The 14654-nt window shown below is 39.6% G+C and overlaps 1 protein-coding gene across 12 annotated transcripts in view; it reads left to right on the top strand.

Annotated features, from left to right (window-relative positions):
- IPCEF1 (interaction protein for cytohesin exchange factors 1) overlaps positions 1-14654 on the top strand; it is a 167893-nt gene that overhangs the window by 136218 nt on the left and 17021 nt on the right. For all 12 annotated transcript variants that reach the window (XM_059889958.1, XM_024997091.2, XM_059889957.1 and 9 more), the window contains one exon: positions 4731-5103. In XM_059889958.1, the coding sequence (XP_059745941.1) occupies positions 4731-5103 (373 nt within the window). The remainder of the gene's footprint in view (positions 1-4730; positions 5104-14654) is intronic.

Genomic DNA, 14654 nt, shown 5'->3' with positions numbered 1-14654 from the left:
AGTTGAGAGATGGAATGGTTGGATTTTGAACATAGTTCTAAGACCAATTGGTGGATCGGATATGAGAGAAACTGAGAAGATATTATCATCCCAGATTTAAGCAGCTCATGGAAATTATTTTAGCACCATAGTCCTTATATTTTAACGCTTTTCAGAAGTACAGTTCCTTTATATCCAAAAGATGGGGGAAAATCAACTAAAAAAAATCAAAGAAGCGATAAGTAGAAACAAACTCTGCACATTGTGGCTCATTGGGCAGAGGCAGAGGAAGAGGTCAGAGATTAAACACAAGAAGGGGTAAAAACAGTTGTAGAAATTCAAATTTAATCTTACTAGGATAGTTCTTACTCAGTTATTTACTGAAGGAAACGATCTTTAGTTACGTGTGCTATATATAATAATAGAAATGTATGTAAGGGAGATAGTATGGATGAAAAATTGGATGAAAAAATTTTGGATAAAAAATAAGTGGATTTAAAATTATTTGTGCATTACTTTTGTATTTTCATGTACTTTGACTAAAGTTGCTTAAGATTTATATGCTGACTCACTCCTTTCTAATTACAGGCTTTTGGTGGCCATTTTAAACTCTTTTTTGCCATGTCATGCTTGTGCTTTAAAAGCAATTCAAAGAAAAGAATTTTAGAGCTAATCAGCTTTTTAACTAAGCTTCTTCAATGATTAAAAATGTCTTATACAGAAAATGGGGAGAAACATGTCTTATTGATTATTTTATTTAAAACGCACATAGTTTCCTCATGAAAACTAAGATTTTAAAAATGTCCTGTATTTTCTCATTAAAAAAATAGCATTTTAAAACCCAGTTGTTCTCTAAGAAGTGAAACAGCATGCAATTATTAATCAATAATAAATAAAATAATTTTGTTTGAGATTGTGAAGACATTTGTGGGAATACTGGCATTGCAAGCAGTAATTCTGGATCCTGGGATTAGGATAAATCATCCATAGCACTTTGCAGAGAATTCCAGGGTGCTCCTGAGTAAGAGACTGAACTTCTCTAGGCACTTTTCTTGTACAGCTGGCTGTCTAGACCAGCCTTTGTAGCATTGGTTTATTTGTTGTTTGGTCACTAAGTCATGTCTGACTCTTTTGTGAGTGCGTGGATTATAGCCTGCCAGGCTCTTCTGTCCATAAGATTTCCCAGACAAGAATACTGGAGTGGTTGCCATTTTCTTCTCCAGGGGGTTTTCCCAACCCAGGGATCGAACGGCATCCCTTGAGTCTCCTGCATTGACAGGGGAATTTTTTACTGCTGAGCCAGCTGGGCAGCCCCCTTTTAGTTATTACCAACTACTAATTTATTAATGTCAGGCACAAATGCAAAACATGGAGACGCAAAAATGATTAAAAACAGCCTTCTCTCAAGTAACTCACCAAAAAAGAGGAACAAGTTGTTCAACAATTACAGTAATAGTTGACAAATAAAATTATATTCCACCTGGTATAATAGAAGTAAGCATGGGAGAACCAGGCAAAGATGCCTGCCTCTCCCTGAGGCACCCAGTGAAGGCTTCCAGGAGGAGCTAGCCCTTGAATGGATACTTGAATGGTTCATAGAAGGCAGTGAGCTAAAAGTTCTCAGTTTGACTTGTAGTTATAGGTAGCTAGAGAGTCATAGAAATAATGAACCGAGTTTAGCACTGCAGGGTTTGCAAAGCTCATTCCCATATTGATTCTCTGTGGTAGCACTCCAGGGAACTTTAGATTTGTGTCCACCTTTCTTTGAATGAAAATTCCCTCTGACCTGGTACATATCATCTTTTTCTCATTTGTTTGTCCTTCTTTCTGGTTCTTTTCTTATTCTCTTTTGTCCCTCACCCTTCTTTTTTCTGTTCAAAAATCAGCTTTATAAATGCTACATGGTGCTGGAAAACAATGGATTGGAAGCATTTCCTAGAAATTTCTGATGCTCATTGACATAGTCTTTTAAGTCTTTCATTCTTTTAGGCAGAGTTTTTAAGTTCAAAAAGGCTTATGAAAAATGCTGCAGCAACAGCTTTTTGCACAAATAGCTTATTTTGCTATAATCAAATTACAGTAGTATCAGTAGGAGCAACAGGAAAAGCTTGTGCTTGGTCTCTTTTCAGGAAAGGAAACTGATCACACTGAAGCCAAGTTTGACTAAAATAGCTCACAATAGGGGACCATGTCAGCACTGGGCCTGAATGGGTATTTTTGTTAATATTTATTCTGTAGATCTTGTTAAAGAGTAAACAAGTCTTGGCCTTTATTTGGACAGTTTGGTAGGGGGGTGTATTAACTCCTTCAGATCGCTAGGGTTTTCCTTTGTTGTTGTAGTTGCTTTTTCGTGAACTGCAGATCTTGGATCTCCCAGCTAAGTGGTCTAGGTGGTTGAAGGCAGCCAGTTTGAAAGCTCATTGATATTCCTGAAAGGAAAGTTTTCATGTCATGCCAAGCATGTTGCTATTAGGAAGACGTGTGTGATGAATTAGTGTCCTCAAGCAGTTCAGTTCAGTCGCTCAGTCTGACTCTTTGCAGCCCCATGGACTGCAGCGCACCAGGCTTCCCTGTCCATCACCACTCCTGGACCTTGTTCAAACTCACGTCCATCGAATTGGTGATGCCATTCAACTGCCTCACCCTCTGTTATCTCCTTCTCCTTCTGCCATCAATCTTTCCCAGCATCAGGGTCTTTTCCAGTGAATCAGTTCTTCACATCAGGTGGCCAAAGTATTGAAGCTTCAGCTTCAGTGTTAGTCCTTTCAATGAATATTGAGAATAGATTTCCTTTAGAACTGACTGGTTGGATCTCCTTGAAGTCCAAGGGCTCTCAAGAGTCTTCTCCAACACCACAGTTCAAAAGTATCAATTCTTCAGTGCTCAGCTTTCTTTATGGTCCAATTCTCACATCCATACATGACTACTGGAAAAACCATAGCTTTGACTAGACAGACCTTTGATGGCAAAGTAATGTCTCTGTTTTTTAATATGCTGTCTAAGTTGGTCATAGCTTTTCTTCTAAGGAGAAAGTGTCTGTGAATTTCATGGCTGCAGTCACCATCTGTAGTGATTTTGGAGCCCAAGAAAATAAAGTCTGTCACCGTTTCCGTTGTTTCCCCATCTATTTGCCATGAAGTGATGGGATCAGATGCCATGATCTTCACTTTGTGAATGTTGAATTTTAAGCCAGTATTTTCACTTAATGTATTAACTAGATGCTTTAGTGCCATGGCTCAGTGGGTAAAGAATCCGCCTGGCTCAATGAGTAAAGAATCCGCTTGTAATGCAGGAGACACAGGAGACACAGGTTCCATCCTTATGTCAGGAAGATCTCCTGGAGGAGGAAATGGAAACCCATTCCACTATTCTTGCTTGGAAAGTTCCACGGACAGAGGAGCCTGGCAGGCTATAGTACAAAGGTTTGCAAAGAGCTGGACATGACTGAGTCACTAAAAATGCATGCTGCTTATTTATTTATTGCTTATTTGACAGTCCATGTCTAGCTTGCAGCTAGCTAGGCACTCATTGGATATTTACTGATTTTTCCATCAGAACATAAAGCTTAGAATCTGAAAAATTCTTGGGAACATATTAATTTAGAGCAAAGTCAACTATCCTGAATTAGTTGCAATCATTCTGAATGTTTTGGGAGAGGATCCTACTTTGCTTTTTGGCTCCTTCCCTCGAACAGTCTCCTCCCTACCACTTCCTCCACTTCCTTGGAGTTCTGAATGCTTGAAATTGACAGCAGGATCTCATAGAATGATGTAATGAAACAGAACCAGAACACAGACTTCACTGTCTTATCTGCCACTGGAGATATAGGGTAACCCCAGAGCACTGGTGTTTAGACTTTTGGATTTTTATTGAACGATAAAATTAAAAATGGAGGACCAGCATCTAGTTGCCAAATCTTTATTTTGCTATGCAGAACATTTAAAAAGCTCCAAAAAGACAAAAGGTATAGCTACCATTACCATTTTCCAAAAGAAAGCATATGTTTTAATGCAAATATATGATAAAGATAAAATGTCAGAATAAATGAAGTTCTTCCCAAGAGAGGACATTGGTGTTGTTGCATTGATAGACTGGTGAAGATTTTACCAGGGCTGTCATTCACCCTTGAATTGTGTGTCAGCAGCTGCTTTCAGAAGATCCTACATCATCAACCCATTTCTCATAGTTCTTGGTTTCCTTTAATGAATTACGACCCTGCATATGTATTCTTGTCTTTTTTGGAGAAAGTTTATTGACATTTTAAAATTATTGAAGAGTGAATGAGTTAACATTAGCTCACCTAATTATGTAGTTATGAGCTGATACTGGTCATGTGCTAAAGAATATCTGAAAAACATTTGAGAGTATAAATACATGTGTTTTGTCTACATCACTGGTCTTCCATTCAGTTCGTGTTATTATGCTTCCTGTTTGGCTCCAGCTTTTTCTTTCTTTTAATTACCTTTCTTAAGAGTTTTTGCCTGATCAGTGAAAATTCAGTAATCTACTTTTTGCTCAAAGTGTCCTTCAGTGTTCCAGAGAATTCCTCAAAGAGGTCTTCTAAGTGTTTGGGAAAATGGCATCATCATGCCTATCACACAGGTATAAACACCATCTAATTTTCTTTCAACTCTTTTATTATTGGCTCTTTTTTGAAACACTGGTCTACCTTCATTGAAAATGACAAGTAGAGAATGTTGACTTAATCATAATTTATTTCATGCTCTTTTGGTTTTCTTTGTGAAAAATAGGCTGCACAGCAGGCATCTTCATCTTCACCCAAATTGAGTGAAACATCACGTTCCTTCTCTTCCATGGAAAACATAAAAAAGACTCCCAGCAGTCTGTCTTCCTCCATATCGAGAGAAAGACAGTCCTGGATTGACATGGTGAGCAGCTCATCTGCCACTGAAGATATGGGAAAGTCTGTGACATGTGCAGTGCAGTTGCTTTCACCTGCCCCCTCAGAGGCAAATGGCCGCGGGGCCCTAGAAAACAACGCTGACGCATCAGAAAGTGGATTTTTGAACTCTCTATCGAGTGATGACACTTCTTCCTTGAGTAGCAACATTGACCATCTTACCGTCCCAGATAAGCCTGCTGGATCAAAGATGACAGACAGAGGTAAAAGCAAGAAATTATTATTTTTTTAACATAATTTTATTTATTTTTGGCTGTGCTGGGTCTTTGTTGCTATACGGGCTGCTTTCTCTAGTTGCAGTGAGCTGAGGCTGCTCTCCAGCTGTGGCGTGTGGGCTTCTCCATATGGAGGCTTCTCTTGTTGCAGAGCACAGGCTCTAGGTCATGTGGGCTCAGCAGTTGTGGCTCCCGGGCTCTAGAGCACAACTCAATAGCTGTGGCTCACGGGCTGAGTTGCTCTGTGGCATGTGGGATCCTTCTGGAGTAAGGATTGAGCCCATGTCTCCTGCATTGGTGGGCAGATTCTTTGCCACTGAGCCACCAGGGAAGCCCTAAAAATTTATTTACTCTTTTCAGAGAATGGGTATTTGTATGTGGATATAGAATGCTAATGTGGATTATAGAAAGAATGTTGGAAGTCTTGAATGATTCGATAATTAAGTCAAGTGAGGCGAAGTGCGGAGGTTACTTCTGTAGAGGAGGTTGCATGTGGAAAACTCCAGCTTCAAGGCCATTCATTGCCCACTGTGTGTGTGGTTAGTCACGCAGTCGTGTCTGATTCTTGCAACCCCATAGACTGTAGCCTGCCAGGCTCCTCTGTCCATGGGATTCTCCAGGCAAAAATACTGGAGTGGGTTGCCATTTCCTCCTCCAGTCTGACTCTTTAGGACCCCATAGACTGTAGCCTTCCAGGCTGCTCTGTCCATGGAATTTTCTAGGCAAGAATACTGGAGTGGGTTGTCATTCCCTTCTCCAGCCCACTGTAAGTGTCACTAACCAAATGCTTGCAACTATGAGACATGTGTTCACAAAATAATGATACCTTTTCACCAATCTGAGATAAAGTATGAGTTTTTTTTGTTTTTTGTTTTAATTAATTATTTTTTTGAAGGATACTTGCTTTACAGATTTTTGTTATTTTCTGTCAAACCTCAACATGAATCAGCCACAGGTTGTTTTTGTTTGGTTTGGTCCCGTGTCCTCTGCTCTGGAGTTCATGGTGACTAGATCAACATTTTGTAGATGACATCGCCTCCTTTGTTCGAAACATACACAGAGCAACCACCTTCCCCGAGCTACCACCACAGATAAGGGCTGGGTCCTAAGCTAGTTGGCTCCTGAGGTGCCTGCCCGTGTAGTTAACAGGAAGAGGCAATCTACATGTACCTCGGAGGGCATCACTAGAACTTTAAAACCAAAGGAGAGTACAGCTTATGTGTTAATAAAAGAAAAAAATCATTTGAAGTCTTAGCAAAAGAAAGAGTTACTGGAGTGTAGAAATGAAGAGTGTGAGCCTTCTTAATGTTGTCGTTGTTCAGTCTCCAAGCCGTGTCCGATTCTTTGCGACCCCTTGGACCACAGCACGCCAGGCTTCACTGTCCTCCACTGTCTCCCGGAGTTTCTTCAAGTTTGTGTCTGTTGAGTTGGTGATGCTATCTAATACTTTTTAATACTCCATGGTAATTGGTCCTTATCTTTTATCCAGACTAACTTTAAAAAAATGATTAGTTTTCAGTCATGATGGGTTGTTCCTGACGGTCTGTGCCTTATTCTTTCCACTGTCAGACAAGCTTACCTGATAGAAGATACTTAAAAATGAGAAAATGATAAGTTGACTGGCTAAATTTCCAGGATCGCGAGCCATGGTGATCTGATGGTGTAAATGACTGCTTTGCCCCCTCTCCCAGGTTCATCAGGGACAATTCTTTAAGCTCTCAATTTTTTATATGTACTCTATTAATTTGATATTTTGTATCAGAGTAATTTTGGAGAAGGAAGAGTCACCCCACTCCAGTATTCTTCCCTGGAGAATTCCATGGACAGAGGAGACTGGTGGGCTACAGTCCATGGGGATGCAGATTTGGACATGACTGAAGCGACTTAACATAGCACAGTACAGAATAATTTAGGCCAAGGATTAGAACTCTACAGACCTTGGTGTGTGTGTGTGTGTGTGTGTGTACAGCATTTATTTGGATTCTCAGACTGGGAACTCATTCTCCAAGTCACCACAGTTGTTAACCACTCCCTATGGCCTTATCTGAAGATGCTTCACACAGTTGAATTACCTGCTGGGCCCCAGATGACATTATATTTTCAGGAGAGCTTGAGAATAGGCTATTTTATTTTGTTAATTTATTTAGTTTCTGGCCATGCTTCTGAGGCATGTGGGATCTTACTTCCCTGACTTCACTTGTGACTCAGATGTTAAAGAATCCACGTGCAATGCAGGAAACCAGCATTTGATCCCTGAGTTGGGAAGATCCCCTGGAGAAGGGGATGGCAACCCATTTCAGTATTTTTGCCTGGAGAGTTCCATGGATAGAGGAGCCTGGTGGGCTACAGTCCATGGGGTCGCAAAGAGTCAGACACGACTGAGTGACTAACACTTTCACTTTTAGGGATCAAACCCATACTCCCTCCATTGGAAGTTTGGAGTCTTAATCACTGGGAAGTCCCCATCTGATGGCATTTTTGTTGGATACCCTTAATTAATGCTAATGATCTACTTTACATTAGTAAATAAAGTTATTGCCAAAATAACCTGCTTCTAGAGATGAGCGAGGTTGGGTAGGGGGGAGAATGGAAATAGCACCACTGATGAGTAAGGGGAGATGGGTTAATATTGGACTGTGCAGGATAGAAGGCAGGAGACTCAGGCTGGCCTCAGCTTGGGGAGGTGCTGTCATATGAAGGTGCTGGGCTTAATTTGCACCTCTGTGGAAGTTCAAATTGATGTAAATTTTGAGGCCAATCGTTCACATAAAAAGGAAATAATTTTCAATTCAACATTAGACACTTTTTAGCATTGAGAATTGTTCAGAACTGAACAGGTTCCTTGGAAAGTAGTGTGTTCCTCATCACTGAAGGTGTTTACTCTTTCTGAGACAACCATTTTCATTGCGTATTAATTGCATATTATGTGTTGATTACAATTTTTGGCCTTATGGAGATATACTAAGGAGGGAATTTAAGCATCTTGAACTAGATTGCCTCTAATGTGATATTTGGAAGATCCTTCCAGATACAGGATAGGTGGAACTAAAGAAAGTAATGAAAAGGGCCATATTTACTCTCTCCTGTTATCAACTCTTACTTTAATCACTGGACCATTGGTAGGACTAAAAAGTTTCACGCATGCACAAACAAGCTTGCACACACGCACACACACACAGCACCTAGGACGAGGATGGCTTCAGAAGCAAATGAGAATAAAGTTCCATTCTCGTTCATTCTCAGGAGGTAACTCTGCAGATTGAGTTTTCCTTTAGGATGAATGATTTGAAAGTCACAGGAAGATGCCTGCAGTTCTTGTCCATGTCTAACGTCATTCTGGGCATGTGTGTGCTGCAGAGCCTGGCTGAGTACCAACAGGTCTTTTAATCTCCAAAGGAAGAAACCAGGTATTTTAACATTTTGAGTTAGGTGCAGAGTGACCAATGAAATCTGTGTGCTTCTTCAAACAGCTCCACACAAAGGTATTCCTTTGGGTAGAAAGGAAGAGAAAATAAAACTATTTTTCCCCTCATTGATTTGTTGGCATTTGCCATATGGTACAGAATGTTTGCTGATGCTTTTCTCCTGCTGCTGGGGATTTGGTCAAATTCCCAGCAGAGTTAAACCACAGAAAGTCATTGCTATGGAAACAGCCACCCAGTTTTTGCTTGCGTTTGCCATGACATGTTGAGTAATCAGGTTGCGTATTTGTGTGTGTATGTGTGTGCGTGTGTGTTTTATATATGTGTTTGTGTGTTGGAAAAGAGGTAGCTTTTCATTTTTCTGACTTCTAAAAATTATTATTTTTTATCTGCAAATTAAAAAAGAAAAATGCTATAAGTCTTGTGCCTGACATATGGTTCAGGATGCTTTTATTAATATGACAGGGATTGAAGTTTCAACAAGGTCTATGATAGGACTTAGGATTTTAGATTAAGTCCCAGTCTCAAGATGTGTTTGCTGGAGAAAGAGGCTTTTATCCTAGAAAAGATTCTTGAAGGTTAATAACTGAGCCCAGAAATAAGCAGACAGCACGTATTATAGCCTTCTTTTTATTTAGACAATGAGAGAAATATTTTACAGTTGGTATGCAATTAAAACTGTAGTTGCTAGAATTTTATACTGAAGTTAAACCCTTTTAGACATCTTCCTCCACAGAGTAAGCTAGTTAAACAATACATGGTGTTAATTGTATCCTGTTGCCTTTCTACGTTGGTAGATCAGAGGTCTTCAGACTCTTCACTGAGTCTTTCCACAAAGCAAAGCAGGGAAAGAGATGATGAGGTTAATGGAATGTTCATCTCAGCTCAGTTTTACTCTGTCCTGTTTCTTTTCTTTTATGAAAGGTTATTTGGCCCATGACTCATGCCTGTGTGATGATGACTCACACTGTATTTTTCTACTTATATTATGTCGACAGTGTGAGACAGTTACACCTACTCCATGAATGAAGTGGCCATACCCTGGATGCTGACAAGCTGAATAGTCAGTAATAAGTGTGTGTGCTAAGTTGTGTCTGACTTTTTGTGGCCCCATGAACTGTAGCCCGCCAGGCTCCTCTGTCCATGGGATTCTCCAGGCAGGAACACTGAGTGGGTTGCCATGCCCTCCTCAATCAGTAATGAGACTAATACCCAATTTATGCAAATAGATTGTTAAGTAGAAGTACAGCAAGATTGAATGTGGAAAGCATTTTGAATAGATGCATCTTTAATGAAGATATACAAATAACTAGAGGATGCATGACACCCCAGGAAAGTGACACAAATTAGCCAGATTTAGAATTTAGCAATTACCCCAAACCTGACCAAATTCTAGTTTGACGTGCATGCTGATGTTTTTTGTCTGCTCAGAGTATGAGCAGGTGTAGAAATTTTTTGTTTGCATTAACTATTTCACCTAATCCAAGGTGCTCTTATGATTGGAAGAATACATTTTAAAAACAAATGGAATCTTTGTTTTAAAAATGTAAAAAGCCACTTATTAGAATCTTGGGTAATGAGGTCAACCTCAGGTTATTTCTGAAAATCACTGCCACACAGGCAATAATAATAAAACAAAAGAACAGAAAACACTAAGGGTCTCCCAATGGACTAAGTTTATTCTTATCAATGAAAGCAATGATACAGTACAGGGGTACTGAGTTATCTTGCTTAATAGAAACATCAAATATCCATGATAAAATATTAATAGATATCTGATTGGTAGAGAAGGTAAATCAAATATAGGAAAATATGGGAAACCAAAGTAAAATTAGTCTCAGAGTTACAGAAACACAAGATTATACTTGGTTTATACTTGAATGCTGTCTCTGACTTTCTCTCAATCTGTTTGATTTTTCTCTTATAGAAGTTTCTTTACCTGCCATCATTTTTTGAGACCCTGACTTTGCATTCTCCATTTCTGTGCCTTTATATCTTTGTTGTCTTTGGGGGTCCAGCCTACCATGATAGCTCCTGATGTGAACTGGTTCATTATCCCTAGGTGTCTGGTTCAAACACCCAAGCAGAGAATCTGATTCTCCAGCCTGTGTCTTAAGTTGCTGACCAGCTTATGAATTTCCTCTCCTAGGACTGAGTGCCCTGTGAGAACAGAATTTAAGGTATAAAATCTGGGCACCTCGGAAGCAGAGGCTTTGGGTGGAGACTTTTCCCTTGGAGACAGAGTAGAGGGGCCAGGGATCTGAGCCTTGGCCTTGCCAGCTACTGTCTTGATAACTATGCATTATTTGACTTGAAATCCTCTTCCTTGAACTTCATTCAAAGACAGTGTGTCAAATATTTTTATAGCATAAAGCATAATGTTTAAGGCAATGCGCTTTGGATCAGAACTTAGACTTGTTTCTTTGTGAATTTGGTCAAAGTTTTTAATCTTTCTGTGTCTTGACATTCTCTCCTTTATATTAGGACTAATAATACTTCCTTGTAGGGTTGTTACAAAGGTATTAAGATAATGTTGGTACAGTAGTTAACACAGTACCTGTTACACAGTTAAAAGTTCAGTACATGAAAGCTGTTTCCACCAGCAAAAAGCTATTTCTTAACAGCAGCAGAGACAAATAGTTAATCTGTCTCTAAAATTATACTATGCTAATATCCTTGGTTAGTAGTATCCTTATGAGTAAGATAAATTGTCCAGATGTATCTTAGTTGCATAAATTATAGATAGCATATTGAAAAGCAGAGACATTACTTTGCCAACAAAGGTTCATCTAGTCAAGGCTATGGTTTTTCCTCTGGTCATGTATGGATGTGAGAGTTGGACTGTGAAGAAGGCTGAGTGCCAAAGAATTGATGCTTTTGAACTGTGGTGTTGGAGAAGACTCTTGAGAGTCCCTTGGACTGCAAGGAGATCCAACCAGTCCATTCTGAAGGAGATCAGCCCTGGGATTTCTTTGGAAGGGATGATGCTAAAGCTGAAACTCCAGTACTTTGGCCACCTCATGCAAAGAGTTGACTCATTGGAAAAGACTCTGATGTTGGGAGGGATTGGGGGCAAGAGGAGAAGGGGACAACAGAGGATGAGATGGCTGGATGGCATCACAGACTCGATGGACATGAGTCTGGGTGAACTCCGGGAGATGGTGATGGACAGGGAGGCCTGGCGTGCTGCGATTCATGGGGTCGCAAAGAGTCGGACACGACTGAGTGACTGATCTGATCTGATGATTCTAAATTTGACTGTATTATGTAGAGTCATCAGAATCATTAACTAGAGGAAGCCTATAAAATGCTTTTAATCTCTTTGCATCAGGTGCTATTGTTGTTTAGTCACTAAGTCGTGTCCAGCTCTTTGAAACCCCATGGACTATACAGCCTTCCAGGCTCCTCTGTCCCTGGGATTCTCCAGGCAAGAATACTGGAGTAGATTGCCATTTCCTTCTCCAGGGGATCTTCCTGACCCAGGGATTGAACCCACATCTACATTTGGAGCAGGATTCTTTACCACTGAGCCACCAGGGAAGCTCGTCAGGTGCTAAAGTGAATGACATTTGTAAAGTCTTAAAGTCTGAATGTCCAAATGACTGTGTAGTTATATCTTCTCTTGGTAACAAGTAACTTCCATAGTCTTTCTTTTCTCAAGTACTTAGAACACTGCATATGAAACAGGAAATACTGTTTTCTACGTAAACTTTTTTAAGTGTTTCATATTTAGGAATGACTATCTTCCTTGGGAGAGCATTTAGATTTTTCCAACCTCAAAAAGTTTTCCTTTCAAATTCTGATTTGAAATATGGCGTGTGAATTTCCCTCTTGTCTCCTAAAGTCGGCTTTTATGTTCTGAACAGAAAATAAAAAGCCCACAGTCTAGAAAGCACAAGGAAGCGCCAAAAATAAGATAGTGGGGGAGGCCAAGTTGACAGTACAGCGTTTAAAGAGATAATCTTCATACAGTGTTCTCGACAACCAAGTTCCAGACTTACTGGAGCGTGTGTGTCCCATCAGAAGCACACAATAGGCTGAGTATGTGGGAGGAAGCAAGAGAAGAGTGCATGCATTTGGCATCATCTTGGAAAGGAAGGAACTAGTAACCATTAGTTAGAAGTGTTGTTTTGTCTTTTGCTCATGTCAACAAGAAAGATCTTGTTAAAAAAAAACAAAAAATAATCATCCCTTTCTTGAGTCTAAATCATTAGATTATTAACCTAAGTTTGGAGAATGTTTTATGTCTGACCCCTTCAGACATTCTGAGCGAGTCTAACAGAAGTAAAGGGTTGCTAACATTGACCTCAAATTCCTACCAATTCAATGTGTGAGATACTAATGCTTTAGAGCAAGGATTCTTGGATCCTCCTTTGAGCAAGCCAGATTTTTTTTTTTTTTAAATTAAGCTATGGCTCAGAGAAAGAGATGCTGCTTTCTGGATGAGTCCCAACTTTCTGATTGTAATTTCAGCCCCTTTCTCTTCCAATGAACTGAGACAGGTTCTGTGTGACTAGCTGTTGGGAAGCAACCCAGCCTTGCTACTCAAAGAATGTCCAGGGACCAGCCATTCTGACATCACCGAGGAGCTCGTTAAAAATTTAAATCTCAGTGCTTGCTGTCCTGGAGTGAATCAGAAGCCACATTTTAACAAGATCCCTAGGTGATTGCTTATTAAAATTGGAGGAAACTCATCGAGAATTGCACAGGCCTGCACAGCGTGGAACTGAACTCTTGTTCCTAATTTTGCATCGATTTACATTTTGGAAAGATTGCGTGCTGTTTTTCAAGAATCTCTACATTTTTTCTCATCTGTAATATAAAAATAGTTTTCATCTTCCTCGGCAAGGAACTTGTGAGGCTTGATGAGATAGACTACAGTGTGCCTTATGAGAAGAAGGAAATTAAAGTCCTGTTATTTTATGTAAGAAAACTAAAATATGCACTTGAGAGGAAGGAGAGCAATTGCATGGGAAACACTTGATTGTCAGACAAAATTCATTTTATTTTGCCACAGAAGACAAAGGAGGTGAAGATAATGAACTTGGCTTCTGTTTACAGTGGGAGAGAGACCAAATGCCTTTCCTGCCAATCATTTTTTTGTTATTTTGCTCTTTTTATAATCTGGTAAAATAAGGGAATAATCTAGTGTTTTCTAATATGAAATTAGAATTTAGAAAAGTATTTATATTAAAAAAAAGATGAAAAGGAGATTAAAAAAAATGCTACTTTATTGAAAAACCTTTGAAAGGTGTGGAGGTAGCCCTGTAAGGTTAGCCAACCAGTGCTAGTCTTCATGTAATGACTAGTAAGGACTTTCATTTCTGCTTTGAGGTCAGGTGCAAGCTGTGTTTGATATGCTTGTACCCTTTGGGTCCTTTTTTGTCCTATGCTCCTACTTATCATCTGCTTCCATTTTTATTGGGTTTTCTGTTTATGGTCCTGTGAAGACCTACGCACCAGCCATTAGCAACAGTAAAATAGAGTAAAATCCCCATCTAGGTCATGGACAAGGTTGGGTCACAGGTCTTACCCCTGAATATCTAGTAATATGTTGTGTATTCCACAGATTATTATGCAAAAAAAGCCATCAGGGTATTTTCTTGACTCTTAACATCATCATTATTATTTTCTCATCTTTACCTTTGCGAGTGATTCTGGAATCGGGTAATCAGAGGTCAGACATATAGTTTTCTAGACTCAGGTTTCTTTTGAGGAGGGACAAGGAGATGAGTGGTAGAAGGTAATGGTAATTTGAATTAATTTTTCTCCATTTTTCCAGCAGCTTAAAACTTTCTTTGAATATACTCACTCCTTACTACTATCTCCAATTTCTAAGTGAATCCCAATGAGAAAGTGTTTGTTTTTTGAACATTGTTTGGTCATATTTTAGGTAAATTGTATTAACTTTTTGTAATGGCAAAAGGTCCACTGTACCTACGTGTTAATTTGAAAGTTCCACTATTTCTAGGAGGAGCAAGTCACACACACACACACACACACACACACACAGACTCACACACACATCCTCCTGGGTAGTGCCCTGAAGTTTAATTTAGAGAAGGGAATGTTGGGGTGGGTGGGGAGAGGGAGATAATCTGTGATTTTTTTTTTTAA

Source organism: Bos taurus, chromosome 9, assembly GCF_002263795.3.
Source record: "Bos taurus isolate L1 Dominette 01449 registration number 42190680 breed Hereford chromosome 9, ARS-UCD2.0, whole genome shotgun sequence".
Lineage (NCBI taxonomy): Eukaryota > Metazoa > Chordata > Mammalia > Artiodactyla > Bovidae > Bos > Bos taurus.
The sequence above is the reverse complement of the archived record's forward strand: the minus strand, read 5'-3'. Positions and strand labels throughout refer to the sequence as shown.